Source organism: Watersipora subatra, chromosome 1 (assembly GCF_963576615.1).
Source record: "Watersipora subatra chromosome 1, tzWatSuba1.1, whole genome shotgun sequence".
Lineage (NCBI taxonomy): Eukaryota > Metazoa > Bryozoa > Gymnolaemata > Cheilostomatida > Watersiporidae > Watersipora > Watersipora subatra.
Window position 1 is genome coordinate 23,092,697 of NC_088708.1, and position 17,920 is coordinate 23,110,616.

The window sequence follows — 17,920 nt, forward strand, 5'->3', positions numbered from 1 at the left end:
TGGTGCAGTGATCGTTGTTGTACCATTGATATAATAAAGTGACCCTTTTATCAGAGATCATGAATGACATAACAGACAAGTTTTTTTCAGGTCAGCAGTTAGAAGACTAGTCTGAGAGGTCCTATTCTATGTCGTTTTATGGTATTCTATAGATGTATCAGCGTGTAGAGCAGCCATGAATATTAAATATATATATATATTTATTAAAAATACATAAATCTGTTTTTTTAGCTGATAATTTGCAAGTCTAAAAATTGTTATGTAATCAACTGCTGAAAGCGGATCTATATCTCCTTGAAACAAGTTTGTAGATTGACCAACTGCTAAGTACTCCATATTTTATATTATACTATAATTCACTCCGCACTTAGTGTGGTGAGTGTTTTTTTGAATTATTCCTCACAAAACTAGTGTTTCTAACGATGATTTATATATTATGTATTCATGTTATACAATAATATAGGTGAACTATGTGAATGTCCTGCGTTGCACGGGTAACAAAAAAGGTTTTTGCACAAAAAATTTACTTTTAATCAACATACATTTGCCAATGTAACTTTTAAATGAAGGTGTTTGTTTATTTCTATGTACTGTGTTTAAACCAGCCCGCAGCAGATTTTAATTCCTAAAACTTTAGCGCTATAAGCGAACAGACAGAATACAAACAACCATTGAGATTTATATATATAGATATAAGATATATATATATATTCATGACAGTTATACCACTACCGTTTCAAGTTTAAACCAAGGGTATGCTCCCTTGGTTTTTCCAGCTTGGTCATTATAATTGTTATCATCACTGACCGAGTCTACAGCTACTATCACTATATTCGTATGAGAGGATTTCTTCAACTTTTCAGAACAGCATTTTTCAATAATGAAATTTTTATCATGACAACATAGAAACACTGTAGGTTAGTAGCAGTAAAACTACTTACAAAATAGCTCAGCAATAAAAGCTTAACTGTCTCATAATGAAATCGGCGTAAACAGTTAATCATTGAGCAAAAATTGGTAATAACTTGCAAATTTCGCAACAGAGCTGTTAGTCATCCTTTATTAGTTTTACACTCTCAATATGAAGAGTTCTGTTCTCTTGCAACCAGTTTAACCTAGGTGTCTTTAGATCCTTGCATTCGCTCGGTAGTACTGTACAACTATTGCCAACTTTTGTAATACTGTAACTAATAAACCGATAGTGGGAAAACTACTAAAGGGAAGTTGGATATCAGAAACTTCCGGAAGCTTATTTACCACTTTCCTACAACCTTGAAATGTACATCACTGTTGATGACACCCGCAGAGTGCCACTACGTATGAAATGCTTAATATAACAATTATAGTCGTACACACAGCTCCTAGAGGTGTAAGCAGTAACGCAGTTCAAGTAGATCAAAGAAACAAAAATTAAAAGTATTTTAAAGGTTTGAACCTGGTATCTGATAGATTATGGCAGTCTTGCACTACAGGTATGATTAGCACACATATTTCTGATCGACCTAGTAGACACCTTGCTGACCAGTTTTTTGCATATCAGTTTGTACAGAGTTTGTGAAACATTTACTCACTTCCTTACTCATATGTATAAATTCATCCTGCACCCTCTACCGTAGCAGGAACTGGTAAATACTAACCGACAATCATATAACCATAAGATGATGGCTTACGAAAGAATAACAAGGTATTTATTTAGTTAATAATGCCAGTCATTGTGATGGTAGTAGCCAAAAACAAGTCTGAAGGGGTTAAAGAAAAACTGCCTTCAACCTATCTATTACAGGAGAAAGATAGAAAAACAGTGAATCAAATAAAGGCTGCAGTGTGGACTGTACAGTCACCATCATATTGTATAGTACCTCCCAGGCAGGATGCATTATCACCTGAAACAGGAATATACAGATGATACCAATGATATTATTAAGGCACACAAATTAGTTTATCACCATTCAGTGTTCACATATACAGTGATACCTTTATTTATGAAAGGCTCTAAATACATAACTTTTAGATTACGAAATACTTCTTCGGAAAAATATTGCTTCTTGTTATGAAAAAGGCAAAAATTTCCAAATACGTGCTGCGACTCACAGCTCCCAGAATCCTATTCATTTTTCCCCGTCATCCCACGATGATCACCAAAACCTCAGTTTCACGCTAGCGAAATTCAGAAACACAAGAAATGTTCAGAGAGACTTTGTTAGGCTTTGTTAGTGTTTATTGCACCTCCACTTGAGTGTATTAACTTTTGTTCACCATAGGTGAAGAGACAAGTAGTGAGAAGCAGAGAGCTGTTTTGTCAATACACATACAATGTGAGAGATAGTAGAAAATTACAAAAAAGGAATGCATTTAGTTGATAAACAAGAAACTTTATTCCTTACATATGTAAAACTCATTTTTATGTTAAATGTGCAGTAATTTAATTCTAACATGTACTTGTTACAGATCTTTATGCATTTTTGTAATATATAAAAATTTATGTGCGACTTTCACGGGCTTGGAATCGAAAAAGTCATTTATACGGTAAAAAGTGTCTCTACTTTCAAGATTTTCATGTCACAAAACGATCTCCAGAATGAATTTATTTTGTAAGTAGAGGCACCGCTGTACTGAGCTCACCTCGAACAAGTAATCTATACAACTTTTACAAAATATGTTCAGAACTCCTAGCCTATAGGATACCACGATCTAACGATCATTCTAAGATGACAATTTAGTAATTCATGTGTATAACATATTCTGTTCCAAACTATGATGAAATATTAGCAACTAATATAACAGACCGTAGAGGAGTTCTGTAGTCTGTCATATTAGCTGCCAATATTTCATCTATAGAAGAGATCTGTTACATTGAGATTGAAATTATAATCCTCACAAATTCGCTTCAGATATTTAAAACTATTGAGACAAAATGAACTGACAGATCAACACTCCCACTTGTATGAAAATTCATAAGTAAATGCTCAAATGATATTCAAATTAATGAAGAAATTTCATTAAAAATTAATTGCTTCTTCTTGACAGATGACCAGTTAATGACGAGTGTCAATTTGAGGATGTAGGCCCTTAGCTAGTCCTAACACCTACCCAGTCAATACAATATGGCACACTTTCAGCTATAAAGGCTCTGAGAGGAGCGCTGACAGAGATGAGGAAGGTTACTGTAGCAACTGTATATCTCCAGACCAAATCCAGCAGCGGCTCACAGACAACAATGACAGCCTCTAGCCACACAGGAACATTGCTGCAAAAAGATATATGACCATCTAAACATCTTGCGATGGGCTGATACAACAAGCTCGGATGCTCTGTTATAGAAAAAAGCCAGCGCTAGTGTGCAAAACAAATCTTGTAAAGCTTTCACCCTAAATTGTATACATAACGCATCTTTTTGAAATTCTTTTAGTAAGTTTCATTAACTTAAAATTTACATTTTTCCTGTTTGAGATGGAATTCTCCAACTAAATATAAATAACTCTCCCACCACTATTTATAAACAAGAATAATGGACTCCTGCCTCACATCATTCTGTTTCAGCAATAATTATTTTCAACAAAACGAGAAACATGTGGAATGTCAGGCCAAACACAACGTGCCCTCACAGCTATTAAATTGTGCCAATGTCTGTCTGAACACTAAACTTGGCCATAGAGGCTGCAATCACAATGTGGTTAAATCCAAACAAACCACTTCTAAATAATTTGGAACGTATGTTGAATTCATTCTCAAAAGCAAAAAGCAGTTTTGTATTAAAGCAGTTTTTAAAAATTAATTGTGATAGTGATTACTTATGATTTGATACACGTTTCTAAACCTGACTGTATTATACTGTTTGACTACCATGATGATAAATGGGATTTTTCTGAGATTTATAAACTCGTTAGAAAGCTGTAACACAAATTTTAAATAATTGAAAACATTCATTTGTCTAAACAGTAAGCACTAACATTCTGGTAGGAGGTAGTAGCATAGCAAATGGTCTAATCTACTCTCTGGTAGTAACATGGTTAAAATCTCTATATCTGTACGCAGTCTGATAGGATGATGATAGGATGGGGACAAGCTGATTAATTTGATATATTTTACTATCGCAACAACTTGACAAGATGAAAGCTGGTATAAGTTGTAAACCTAACTGTGTCTAGGTTAGAGAAGCTCATGCTTGTCTGCCTGACAACATATGCACAGGAAATTTGTAGATGTGACAGTTGCTACAGCCTGTTTTAATTGTGTTCAGAGTGTGGTTCAAAACATGATGTATATGGGCGTTGGCAAGTCGAGGCATGAGCACGAGTTAAACTAACCTGAAGAGAAATGCGCTAGCCTTGTAGAAGAAGGAGCTAGCCTGTCTAAATACGCTAGTGAGTACCACATCAGCTCCAGTGTCTTTCAGTAGCCGGCCTATTCTGCTCTCTGTAAGTGCAACCCAAATTAAGGCATATTACCAATAACAAAAACAAACTCTCTCTTAGCTGATTGTCATCTGTTCTATTCAGCATTTTGAGAAAAATTTCTCAAAAACTTACAATTAGGGAAAAGCTGAGGCGACCCAGAAGTAAAGCAGGGTTTTTTTCCAGATAAATTGTGAGCTTTCAGCACAAAAATTTAGTTTGCATTTAAAAATTGAAATGTTTTTTATTTTTTTGAATGGCCTGTTGGGCCATGTTCAGATGAGACAATCCGCTAACATCAATGTTGTTAAGCAGTCTTTTACGTAGAATCACCAAATATCAGGTTATTTAAAGCATCAGTTTTCATATAACTGGCTAGAATGTACATGAATATTTAGCCATGACTCGACAAACAACTCGGTGTCAACCAGCCATTTGTTGACATATAAAAAGAATTACGCATTATTGCTGACAAAATGTTAGTCCGAGTTCCTAAATGATTCAGCCAATCACAATCCTTCCAGTGTAAAGATATTTTGCTCACAGTATGCGCTGAAGATTTCATGGAATATTCTCATAGGCACTGGTAGCGTTTAGTGAAACTAGTGCGAGATTTGACCTTCAACGACAAACTCCAACAATTTGCTAGAATATTTTATTTTTTAGAAATTTACAAACTTTCAGAAGGAATGTTATTATTAGAAAATGATTAAAAGCGGTGCTAAAATTCGTGATTTTAGATAAAAGACTCTCCTCGACAACACCATGTTAACAGATTGCTTCACCTGAACATGACCCAGCAGCATCAGTAAACAAAGATAAAGAGAAATTGGGTTTTTGAACACATAAAACCAGAGATTAAGTGCGACTTATGTAATAGCGATCCGTAAAAATACTGGTGACTACCAAAGCTCCGATATGGTGCGTCTAACAAGATAGCAACCCATGAGTACATACCTCGCCAACCACCACTAGAGCCAACATCTATGGCAATCAACACAAAGAACATCAGCAAACATAACCCTACAACAAATTTGAAGGTCGATCTGCTGCTCTCTGATGCTCTGACGCTGATTTCTTCAAATTTCTGCAACAACCAGTCCGAGTAGGATGTTAGGAGTTATAATATACTCAGGGTGCAGCTAGGGAGGCATTAGTGTGATGAATAAAATTGTTGAAGCCAATATTACATGAGATTTAGCATTTCCCTCATTGACAGACTCACCTAATGATAACACACTTTCAGTTGAATAGGTCGTGGTAACTGATGAGTAACCTAATGTAAGACCATATAACATGACTTTATTATCTATCATTATCATTCGTTTTATTTATTGTGGCTACAAGCCTGAAAGTGAGATCACGAATTGCTAAAAGATGACGAGCCCTAATCGTGTAAAGATAATTTCTTTGCATAACTCAGTTGACAAGCGAGTAAAATGGAAGGCTAGGCTTCATCGAAGAAATGCTGCCGAGAAAAGAATAGTGACAAGATGCGAAAATTTTAAATTAAAATTGAAATGGAAGCTAAATGGTAATAACTTTTCTTTTTAAAGCTGACACTTGCTCATGAACTGGAGACCTAAAACTAAAGCATCTACCATTATACGGACTCGTCCCAGGAATGTACTATAATTATTATATTAACTGCACTAAGGAAGAGCAAACTTACGGCGCAGGCAGCCATACACGACTGTAAGCCAGGAGTTGATTTGTTAAGTTTGCTGTTTATGGCAGAGAATTCCCTAACAGTTTCTGTGACCAACGCAGAGTTGAGAGTCAGTGATAAGCTTGACCAGTCAGAGGTTAAATGTTTCAGCACAATACTGCAAATTTACATGAGTTCAGTCAGGATGCAGGCACGGTGCTTTCTACGATCTACTGTAGTGAGTAGATTATTGTAATCATACTAGTCGTGTTGCTTATTGTAATCATGCCGATTGCGCTGCCTTAAGCTCGGATGATTGTAAAACAAAGTAATAAAACAAGGTAGGTATATACGCTACAACATGTACGAGTGAGAATGCACAGCTAGCAACTATTTAGCAAACTATCAACAATCTCTACATAAGGATGTGAAAAGGAACTGCTTCTCCATGACATTGCAATGTAAAATATGAAGGCAATGATAGCAATGAGTAACAAGTAGTAAAGCACCTGCTCTGAGGTAGATGCTGAAGGTAAAGATTCTGTTTCCAGATCGTAAAACAACGCTTATCAGACGCTAAACAAAAGATGATGCTTTCTAGAAGCTCCCTATGCATGTCTGGAGTGCCTTTCTCCATACTGAGTCTTGCAAGAAATGATGGGAAAAAACTGTGCATCCTGTCCTTTGGATTCTTGCCAAAAGCTAACTTCTGTTAAAGATAAATCAAGTACAGATGGAAGGCTTGTGTATAGAAGGCATCTCGAGAACAGAACGAATACTACTAAAAATAACTGATGAAGAAAGTAAGATATTTATTATCATTTCATACTCGAGGGAGGAACCAATAGATAGCCATTACAATACACTGATTTGCCAAGAGACAACCGCTATTCATGTAACACTTGTGCTTATAAGCGTATATCCCAACTTCTTTCATTCTCATTTATTAACTCCAGGGTAGTGAGCACTTGTTAGTAAAACACTACACTACCTATTGGTAATTACCCGCTCATGCATGTGCAAAGCGTTGAATCCTGACGTGAAGTCACCTTGACTCAGTTACTTGAAGACCTAAATTTCAGTTAGAAAGCATATGTATTATACAGTCATATACAGTACAGTCATATACAGTACAGTCATATACAGTACTGTCATATACAGTACAGTCATATACAGTACTGTCAGAAATTATGAGATAACCTCACATTTTAAGAGTCATTCGCTAGTAGAGATGATTTTGCTAGAAACTATGGCAAACCATAATACTATTAGAGGTAGAACTTTTTAACGATTAATATTAATTGTGTTTGCAATATGTCTCATAATGTCTGACATCACTTTACACAACTAAAGTATTAATTAGCCTTATGCTTTAGCTTAAGCTTGGGCTTAGCCTATCGTAACCATCTTTTCATCTGAAGTCTGATAGCGAGCCCGTAGAACAAGTTAAGACTTAGGAAAGCTACCTTAAGAATAGGGTAAAACTCTCGAAGTTTCTTCTGCGAAGCCACCTGCACATTCTTATCCATCATGAATATTCCATCAAACAATAGGAAGTAGTCCTTCATCTCAATGATATTGTAGCCTTGATCGATGCTACTGCCCGCTTTCCTAACATAAATACATGATTGACATAAAGTGATGGCATAAAAACTATAACATTAACATAATAAGTAGAGCGAGTCTGCATATAATCACATAAGAATAGAGTGGGTGCAGCCACAGAGGTCTTATGCACAATCGCTGGTATCGCAGATGATGGACGGATGGTAAGATGTACTGTGTGTGCCATTTTACTATCTCGCATCGTTCAAAACTTTGTAAAACCTTTTAGTAAAATTCTCTCAACAAAAATGGTTTACCATCGAAAGCAAGCTTTTGTTTACTATGCTTGATATCTGTCATCTTGATATCTGAGGCACTCATCGTCGATTATGCGAACCGCAAACTGATGGCATCGACGAAGCAAAGCGGACACGTTGAGAAAGTTTGCAGTTGTCAAACTTTCCCCATATTTCGCCGAGCATCGACGACAGCCTTTCAAATGTGAACCATTTCGGCGATGGTAATTCGCGATCGCCAATAGCGTGATTTATTTATTTCCGCTTATGACCATTGCTGCGGGACTAGTATTTGATTTCAGTCATGCGAAAACAAAGAGGTTTCTTCACGAAAATTTAAAAAGAGAAATGAGAACACTACGCTACTGATGCAAAAGCGGATGGGTTTGTGATAGCGTGAACATTGTTATCATCGACGATCATCGAAGTACTGTGGAATCAACGCCTAGATTACAGCGATATAGTGTGAACCAGCCTTTAAGCGCTCAACAATAATGCTGAAAACTTACTGGAGCAGAAGAGCCAAGTAGCTGACAGCATAAGGTGCGAGAGACTTGATTCCAATCACTTGTAACATTAGTGATACCCACACTACCAAAGAACCAAAAACACAGGCTACATTTATGAGACACAGGCTATAAATTCTAATGCTATCTATTCCTGTGTGCCTAGGTTAACTTTCTGGCAACCCACCAGCAAAGATAACGATAATATCTCTGGTATTCTCTAAGTTCAGATGATATATCAGAGGTCAAGAACTGAATAAACGGCTGCTGGCTTCAAAAGGGCAAGGTTGTCTCGTAACCCTATGTACAGGTGATCGTAAGTATCTCCTAGTAATCATCATGCTGCTGCACTCCGTTTTGTGTTGGGGCTCAATAATTGCCATATTTCAAAATTTCATTGCACAATTTCTGAAGGAACTCGACCAGAATGTAAACACTAACAGATGTATTGACTATGCTATATCGACAAAATGGTAAGCCGACGACATACTGATTGAATAGCATCGGAGGTTGTTGAACAAACAGAAGTAATGAGAAATAAAACATACTAATATGTTATATTATCTATCTTAGCTATATCTCGGCAACTCTAGGGCAATTACCACTGTTTCCAAGGTTATCGGCAAAACGACTAGCTGGTAATAGCATGCTCAAGAGGTAAAGATATTCATATATCGACGAAATGGTAAGTCGACGTCATACTGATAGAATAGCATCGGAGGTTGTTGAACAAACAGAAAGAATGAGAATTAAAAAATGCTAATATGTTCCATTATCTATCTGAGCTAATCTCAGCATCTCTAGGGCAGTTACCAGTATTACCAAGGTTATCGACATAACGACTAGCTGGTAATAGCGTGCTCAAGAGGTAAAGATATCCAAAGTGGTTATTTTAAATAGGCACAGATAAAGTTGGTTGTACTTGAATAACTTCATAGAACTGGCACATATAAGAAACATATCATATAACCTAAGATGAAGCCTAGAGGGCATGGTATTGTGCTAAGTTCCTCCGAGACTATAGTCTTTATCTTCAACATAATAACTGAGACATACACTTATCAAAGCTTGCTAGTTTAGTATCTACTACTCTTCCGGGACCCTTCCTCTTACGCTTGAAGAATTCAGAAACTGACACATTATTAGCAGACTGATTATTGCAATCTGATGAAAATACACGGAAAATCCTAAACCAGCGACATAGGCAACGAGTATCTACCGGTATTTATTTAGATAAGCACTATTTCAAAGTCCAGCTCTCCAGCTATGGAGGTACTATTATTCTACACATATATCATAACTCTCTTTCCATTAGCTAGCATTAACGATATTAACAAATAGCCAGATGTTGAAAGCTTGTTAACACCAAAGCAACAATTGCTAATGGAAAACGAATCTATAGCATTTGCTTGAAAATCTTTTAACAATATGTTTAAGCAAAACATTGTTTAAAAATCTTCAACCTTGACCTCCTAATTTTACTACAAGTTTTTGAACTGGATCTACAATGGTTTGAACTGCATAAACTGGTAACCAATAAAAACAATAGAATATAACAAGGAGAAAGCCTAGCTAATGTGGGATTACCTAAAAAATTGATAACGTGAACAGAAAATTTATTGGTTGCAACTTAGTCACAGCTCATCAACTAACGTAGATTTTTTAGAACTTTTTAGAACTTGAAATGTAGAAAAAATATACCAGCATCATAACAAAAATTGAGAAGATCCTAGCCATAGACCCTAGCAATAGATCCTAGCCATAGAACCTAGCCATAGATCCTAGCCATAGACCCTATCCATAGACCCTAACCATAGACCCTAACCATAGATCCCAGCCATGGATCCTAGCCATAGACCCTAGCCATAGACCCTAGCCATAGATCCCAGCCATGGATCTTAGCCATAGACCCTAGTCATAGATCCTAGCCATAGAACCTAGCCATAGATCCTAGCCATAGACCCTATCCATAGACCCTAACCATAGACCCTAACCATAGATCCCAGCCATGGATCCTAGCCATAGACCCTAACCATAGACCCTAGCCATAGATCCCAGCCATGGATCTTAGCCATAGACCCTAGTCATAAACCCTAGCCATAGACCGTAGCCATAGATCCTAGCCACAGATCCTAGCCATAGACCCTATCCATAGACCCTAGCCATAGACCTTAATCATAGACCCTAGCCATAGACCCTAATCATAGACCCTAGCCATAGACCCTAACTATAGACCCTAACCATAGATCCCAGCCATTGATCCTAGCCATAGACCCTAACCATAGACCCTAGCCATAGACCCCAGCCATGGATCCTAGCCATAGACCCTAGCCATAGACCGTAGCCATAGATCCTAGCCATAGATTCTAGCCATAGACCCTAGCCATAGACCCTAGCCATAGACCCTAATCATAGACCCTAGCAATAGATCCTAGCCATAGACCCTCACAATAGACCCTAGCCATAGATCCCAGCCATAGATCCCAACCATAGACCCTAGCCCAAACCCTAGCCGTAGATTCTAGCCATAGACCCTAGCCATAGATCCTAGTTATAGACCCTAGCCATAAACCCTAGCCATAGTCTCTAGCCATAGACCCTAGCCATAGATCCTAGCCTGAAGAGGTACTATCTAATAGATGAACTGAGGTAGGGGCTGAATAAAAGCCTTGCATTCTATAATCCATATAAAACGTAAGTTGTATCCTCCTGACGATGTATTTGTAACAGCGATTTCATATTGTTCACGAACTTAATGCCAAGTTCTCAAATTCTTCAAATTGAATGTATTTCAAATATGAGCAATAAATGAAAGTAGGCTGCCCATTAGAATCAAGTTATTTTTACTCCCCACTCTAAAAGCAACTGGCAACTAAATCTCCCCTAAAATGAACAGCAGATGGTTTAACTATAGTCCAAAACCTTGCGACTGAATGATTGCGGTCATGATAGACTTACTTTGGTTCAGCCAGGTGCAGCCGGAGCTCAATTTTATTTGGAAAAATTGTTATTAGCAAAAGTAACATTTATTTTACATCGATTCAATCGTAAAGATGGAATTGAGTAAAAATGAAACAGGAAATAACTGCAAGCCCTGAAATCTTTGTTAACTTGGATTATGAAATGAAGATTTAGAAGGCTTGAAGTTGGTTGTTGTCTCACCATCCCTTTACCAGACCAGCGCTATCACACATTCCAACTGAGCCAAGAACGCATTAGTTACAAACGCATGTGTTGTGTTACCACGCGCTGTTTCACAAACCATTCTTTTAAAAGAAAAACATGAAAAGCAAAGGCTGAAGGAATAACAAACAGATTGCACTATAAGGCATACCTTTTAACCCAGCCTTGAAGCTGTAGACCCCTCCTTGACCAAGCATCCACATGACAACGAGACACTTTGATGGCACATTCTTATTGTTGCCAAGAATAGTCACATACTGTAATGAAAATAGCTCTAACTAGTCACTCAGTAACAACCTCAAACCTGTCACATTTTAGAAAACCTTGAAAAGGGGTGATTTTACAAAACATGCGCAAAACAATAACAGGGAGATAACTTACCTTTTCAGCTTTAAGAGGGAACAACTCCGGCCTGTTCTTGGCAAGCAACTGAACAACCATCTGATATCCATAAACGGAGTGTCCTGAGAAATGACACAACATCTATATCAAAGCATCCGCCAAGCTATGAAAGCTATGGATATAATTCAAACAATTACAATATATTATAGTGAAATCATAGTATAATTTAAACAATTACAATATATTATCGTGAAATCATAATACACAGAAACCAGTTCCATTTAATCTATAACAGCTAAATGAAAAACAAAGTTTTAAGAAACAAAGTAACATCAGCTCTGTTTGGGGTTGTCTTATAACTGCATAAGGTAGGGCAACAAAATACAATAATACCTTCCCACTTTGCAGTTCAGCTTTCGTGGCTTCAGTAATTTTCAGGGTAAAAATATCCATTAAAAAAAGAGAAAAAATGAATAAAAAAACTAAAATACATGAACTACCCTCTAATACTCTGGCTCAATGCAATTCCTCCGTGAGGATCATTGTGAGAACAGTCGCGGCGGTTTGCTGTTATTCAGTTGCGTTTTGTAAAACATTAAAGTGCAAAGTACTTGTCACACCTTGTCATTATTCGCCTAACGAACCTAAAAAACGAGGAAAAAGTGATTTTGTTAGATATGACTAATTCTATTTCGTAGATTTTCCCATTGAGCGAAGTATTGTACATTTAAAAGCGATTAACATAATTAGACTTCATTCTATGAACATTCAAGGTCATTTTGTAGTTTAGTTAATTCCCTCAAAAACTTTATCTACAAGAAAAGATGTGTGCCAATTTCTGTGATGATATTTTCAGTCATGAAATTTACCTTCATGTCGCATTTAACAATGGAACAAAAGCTAGAGAGATGCAGATTTTGTTTCAACCTTATGTAAGATTGATTACATTACAAGGTCTTTTTTATTAAAAGAAAATGATGGTATTTTTGGTGTCAGCAAAATGTGTTTGTTAAAGTTTGACTTGCAACAAAATTCACATTACAGTTATTTGGTATCAAAAGATTCACCATGTCTTATTCTGTTGTGTTGTAGGTGCCAAATATGTGAAAATGTGATTACAAGCTCTTAAAAGCTCAAAAACGAAAAGCCGCCGTAGATTGGAATCTTTTTATTTTTCTGATTTTGATATTTTTGATATTTTTCTTTTTCATTACAGTTTGGTTATCGTCTTGTCACGTGATGTTCTCACATGAATTGAAAGGCCAATAAAAAGCTAAATATAAAACTTATCGTAGCACTAGTTTATAACAAACACTTCAGGTTTTACTGAAGACCCCGTATCAATTATAGATGCTCACTACCTCACAGTTTTGTTTCGGCTTGATCTAATCGTCTAGTCGTAATCTGATCATGTGACCCAATACTTCACAAATAATTTTTGCAGCACTTTTCGATTATCACAGGTGACCAACAGGCTCGTCATGATTATCGGACAATGATGTGTACTTCTTCGAGCTAAGGTTAAAAAATTTAACGAATATTTACGGTAAGTTATAAGATATCAGTGCTAAAAGTGACAGCATTACAATGACAATAAAATAGACGCGTAAGAACAATAGACATGGTTTTATTGAATGCGTGAAGTATATTTGTGAAAATATTTTGACGAATGAGGTTGCATGAAAGTGTAAACAGAAACCATCTTGTAACAACTACGTCCAATTTGAGCCGTTTTGGAAAGAGAATCCAAACTACGGCGGTCTCGTGTGGCTGCGATTAATTGTTCATTTTTTAGCTTTTAAGAGCATGTAATCGTATTCCCACATATTTTGCACCTACAACACAACAGAGTAAGACATGGTGAATCTTTTGATACCAAATAACTGTAATGTGAATTTTGTTGCAAGTCAACCTTTAACCATGATTGTTTATATGGCAAAACATAAGAAAATAATTCTACAAATGAACTGTAATTATTATTGATTGTAGATCCAAAGTTTACAATACTATGGTAACGTAAGAAAAATATAAATGTTCTCACTTTTTGAGTAAAATTTGCTTGCCTGGGTATTCATTTAAATGAAAGTGGGCGACAAGTGGACAGAAAGTGAACAGAGCTGAGAATATAAAATCAGAGGTACACTGGTACATCCCAATGCATCCAATGCTCTGAAGTTTGGATCTCAAACAATCAGAACCTTGAAAACCACAAACTTTTGGTTGCTTTGAAGTTACAAAAACTTCAGTTGCAAATGATGAGGAACTTGCCTGGGTTCCAGGTAGATATCATATTGCTGAAAATTGTAAAGATTTTACAACAGTAAAGTATAATTGACCAATCAGAATGCATAACATGTTATAGGACTTCATTATTGGCAGCGTCTACTTGGATCCTTATTATGGCATCAGCAAAATCCTCAGCAGATTGTATCTTGCCACATAAATATGGTTCATAGAGAAATCCTATATTATTATATAGCTATTGGTCTTGTAGTCTCTAAGAGATCTTTTGGCTACTTCGGTGAAACTTTAAACCGGTGATTTAAAATAATGCATAAATCTCACAGTTCTCTTTACGGAACTTTATCTCTGCAAGAAAAACACAGCATGGATGTTTGATTTGCTTGTTTTCGTTCACTAAAGTCCAGCGAGGCTAGTTTTCAAAAGACTGTTGGTTTACAAACCAGCTCCCTCAGTAGTCTTCCTTTTGGTCAAGTATTAGATAAAGTTAACTATAAAAAGGCTAATGAAACAGAGAATTAAAGCTTCACAATTTCCAAAAAGCACCTGATGATTCGATATTACAAACAGCTGATTCATATATATGATTCAATATATCGCCTTATTGTTATGTAAAAAAACGCGTAAATTTTTGTTTTTTATACTATCAGAAAATGTTTTATATTCGTGATAACTAAAAACTTTCAATTCCTAAAAATCTGCGCCTGTGTGCGTGGAATGCCACAAAATGAGCTTATCATAAGACAAAAAGGTCCATACGTTTTAGTTCCAGTATCACTCACTCTGAAAATCATCAAGTGTCAAATAAATCGTCCAGTGTGAAATAAATCGCCATTATATTCTTATCGTTATTATTATTAGAGATTATATCACTTATACAATTGGCGATATATCTTTAAATAGTGGCAATTTTTAGTTTTTTTAGGCAATTTCAATTTAAATCGCCTACTTGAAAAATCGTCACAAAACAATCAAATCGCCATATCGTGAAGCTCTACAGAGAATTCCAATGTTCCCACTTTGGGATAATTGTTAGAAACTTAAGATAACATTACAAAGTATTTGATGCCTCTATAATAGTACCCATATCCTCACCGACAATCGCATTCGCATTTTTGCTTTGTTTTTAATAGCGGCTGCGAACAAGAGTGGCCTGAAAACTTATGAGCCAATGTTGGTGAGGTGACGATGTCACATGACATGAATGAAGAGATAATGTATGTCCGCAGATATGTATGTCCGCAGAGCACCATACCTTTACTCATCTCTCCCATTGTTGATTGTATAAGTTGGTTGAGAAAAAGCTCTAATACTTCTCCTGTGCATTCATTGATTGATTTATTGAAAACTTTTTTTATATCCGGTTTTAGCAGACTGCTTGGAAAATCTGTAAAAGAAAAAAGTGAGAACTTACCTTCAGCTGTCTAAGTACAATAGTGAGAAATGCTGTGTATAAATTATATAGGTACAGCGTAGTGCATGAGTAAGTGAATTCTGTAAAAAGGGACTACGAAATCTTACAAGTTAGTTTTTTTCAAACTAGAATAGGAGTAAAAAACCGCAGGGGATCCAATAACAACCAGCAAACTCAGTAAGGCTTTCACTAGTATGTGGGCCAAATGGCATAATTATGAAATTAATAACAACTAGACCATGCAAAAAAGTTTCTGTAAAAACACACTATGATTAAAAAAACTTTTGATAAATTCATTCTAGAGCAAATCCAGAGTAGAGATTATTGGTGTCCAATCCTCATGAACTAATTACATAGAATACTTGTGCAGCTACTTATTCTCTGTGCTTTATCAGCACACCTGATGATCTCTCACAACACACTAGACCACCAGGGTACTAGTATAATAGAGATGCCCCTATACGTATGTCGTTTTCTCTCTCAAGCGCGACAAGAGAGAAGGCAACATTTTTAAAGCAAGCTATAGTACTCTCGTTATTCAGATGAAATTTGGACACTTGTACCCACTATACGCTTCACTTTACATGAAAATTCTTGTTATACGACCTGAAAACTGTACATTACCTCTTTATGTAAAAGAAACGACATTTTTAAGGCAAACTATGAGACTATTGTTATTCCGATCAAATTTGAGAATTGAACTGACTACACTTTATGTTATATGAACATTCTTATATTATACGTTGCACAAACTTTACATAAATTCTTTATGTTAAGTGGAATTTACATACAGTGAGGTTTACATTATAAGAGTGTCTACTGCATTTATTAACCATAAAAGTGTCAGAATGATCACAAAGCGAGAACACAGCTCTGAAGCCTCTAACACACGTGTATCTCGTTATTAACTTGCCATAGAACAGCTGGTGAAGTTGGAGCGAACCTTATTCTTATTCCTCTGGTACAAAAGAATTGAGAAAAAAGAACACACAAGCAATACATGAGAACTTTGTATATTAAGTTAAAAAGCTAAAGCAAATGCACCTTGCGATGAGTCAGCAAAAATGAAGTCTGTCTGTGAGACTGTGTCAAGCAAGGCATTCAGTTGTCCAGTGAGCTCTCTGAGCCAAACAAGTGGAGCATCCTTAAACAGCTCCTGGCTCCGAGTGTATGTCTCTTCAAATTGATTGCTCCCTATCTGCAACAAATAGATTAAGACAATCTTCACTCATGGTAGGGAACATGCTTAAAAAACAAAACCAAATTTAGGCGAAGAATGTAATTAATAATTTACAACAGTACCGATGCAACAGCAGCTTCCACATTGAGAGTTTTAGGCTTCTTAGAATTGTCCTTTTTCTGCGGCCTTGGTATTGAGGACTTTTGCTTCGAAACAGGTGTTGGTGTCTCCTTTGCAGGAGGTTTTTTTTCCTTTGGTATGAGTGCTTCATACTGCGACTTTTCGCCAAAAATCGGGGCTATAATAGTGAGAGTCATCAACCCATCATTGAACAATGCTAATGGCTTTAAGAGTAGTAGGACGTAAATTAGAAATAACATACTCAATTCTTTTACTATACATTTTTTTCTAGTATGCCATGATATCCCCTACGTTTGTTAATAATAAAATTAGCTAAATGTTTTGGACTAGTGTATCGAAGGATTATGAAGCTAATCAATCATACTGATGTGAGATGATGAGCTAATTGGCAGGGTGGAAAATGACTAACAACTTACAAAAATAACAGAAAACTCACACAAAGCCATGCAAACCACTTGTGAGATCTTTCCGGCCTTACTTAATGCATATGAATCAACATCAAGACAATTAAAATCCATTAATTTGTGAGACTAGCGGTAAAAAGTTTTTGCTTGCCTATCAGCTTGATATCACTTTGAGACAGGCTATATGATAGAGCTTGTCCCTGAAAAACTATGCTGACAATAGCAGATATGAAATTGGTCAGCAAATATTTGATGCTATAGTTACTCAAACTCAATTCCAACATATTGACAGATCGAAACTAACAGACTGGTTAAATTTGAAGTTTCCCTAATCACCGACTAACATTTCGTAAGAAAACTGGTTGTTGTAATGTAGATATTTGAACAAAGAGTTTAGTGATTAGCAACATACCTTTGGGAGCTTGCAGTTCAGACTTTTTAATAGTTGTGCCATTAGAACCAGACTTCTGAGATTTTTTTGATACTTTTGAAGGAACAGTCTCCCATCGTTCAGCCATCTCTGCGCTATTCGCTAGTGGGAGAAAGAAAAGCCTCGAATTCTATGATTGTTGCCACGTACTTCGCTGTAACCCCGTCCCTACCATAAAATGTTACGAGCGCATTTT

At 36.3% G+C, this 17,920-nt stretch overlaps 1 protein-coding gene across 1 annotated transcript; it reads right to left on the minus strand.

The window, feature by feature from the left end:
* Positions 1-1,666: 1,666 nt before the first annotated feature.
* On the minus strand, positions 1,667-17,839 carry LOC137405442 (transmembrane protein 214-B-like). The gene is made up of 14 exons (XM_068091709.1): positions 17,707-17,839; positions 16,872-17,047; positions 16,614-16,767; positions 15,411-15,542; positions 11,954-12,036; positions 11,724-11,829; positions 8,393-8,474; positions 7,509-7,653; positions 6,552-6,751; positions 6,067-6,220; positions 5,352-5,481; positions 4,308-4,416; positions 3,091-3,247; positions 1,667-1,883 (listed from the first exon to the last, which is right to left on the minus strand). Exons 1-14 carry the CDS (start codon positions 17,810-17,812, stop codon positions 1,749-1,751), a joined length of 1,869 nt encoding a protein of 622 aa, XP_067947810.1. The 5' UTR covers positions 17,813-17,839; the 3' UTR covers positions 1,667-1,748.
* Positions 17,840-17,920: the final 81 nt, after the last annotated feature.

What these genes read in the sequence shown, in the direction of transcription:
- LOC137405442 (XM_068091709.1), bottom strand. Translation starts at nt 17,812, where the DNA reads ATGGCTGAACGATGGGAGACTGTTCCTTCAAAAGTATCAAAAAAATCT. An exon ending in TGAACTGCAAGCTCCCAAAG is followed by an intron (nt 17,048 to 17,706) that starts GTATGTTGCTAA and finishes TCACTATTATAG; the next exon opens with CCCCGATTTTTGGCGAAAAG. An exon ending in AATGGGAGAGATGAGTAAAG is followed by an intron (nt 12,037 to 15,410) that starts GTATGGTGCTCT and finishes GTCATTTCTCAG; the next exon opens with GACACTCCGTTTATGGATAT.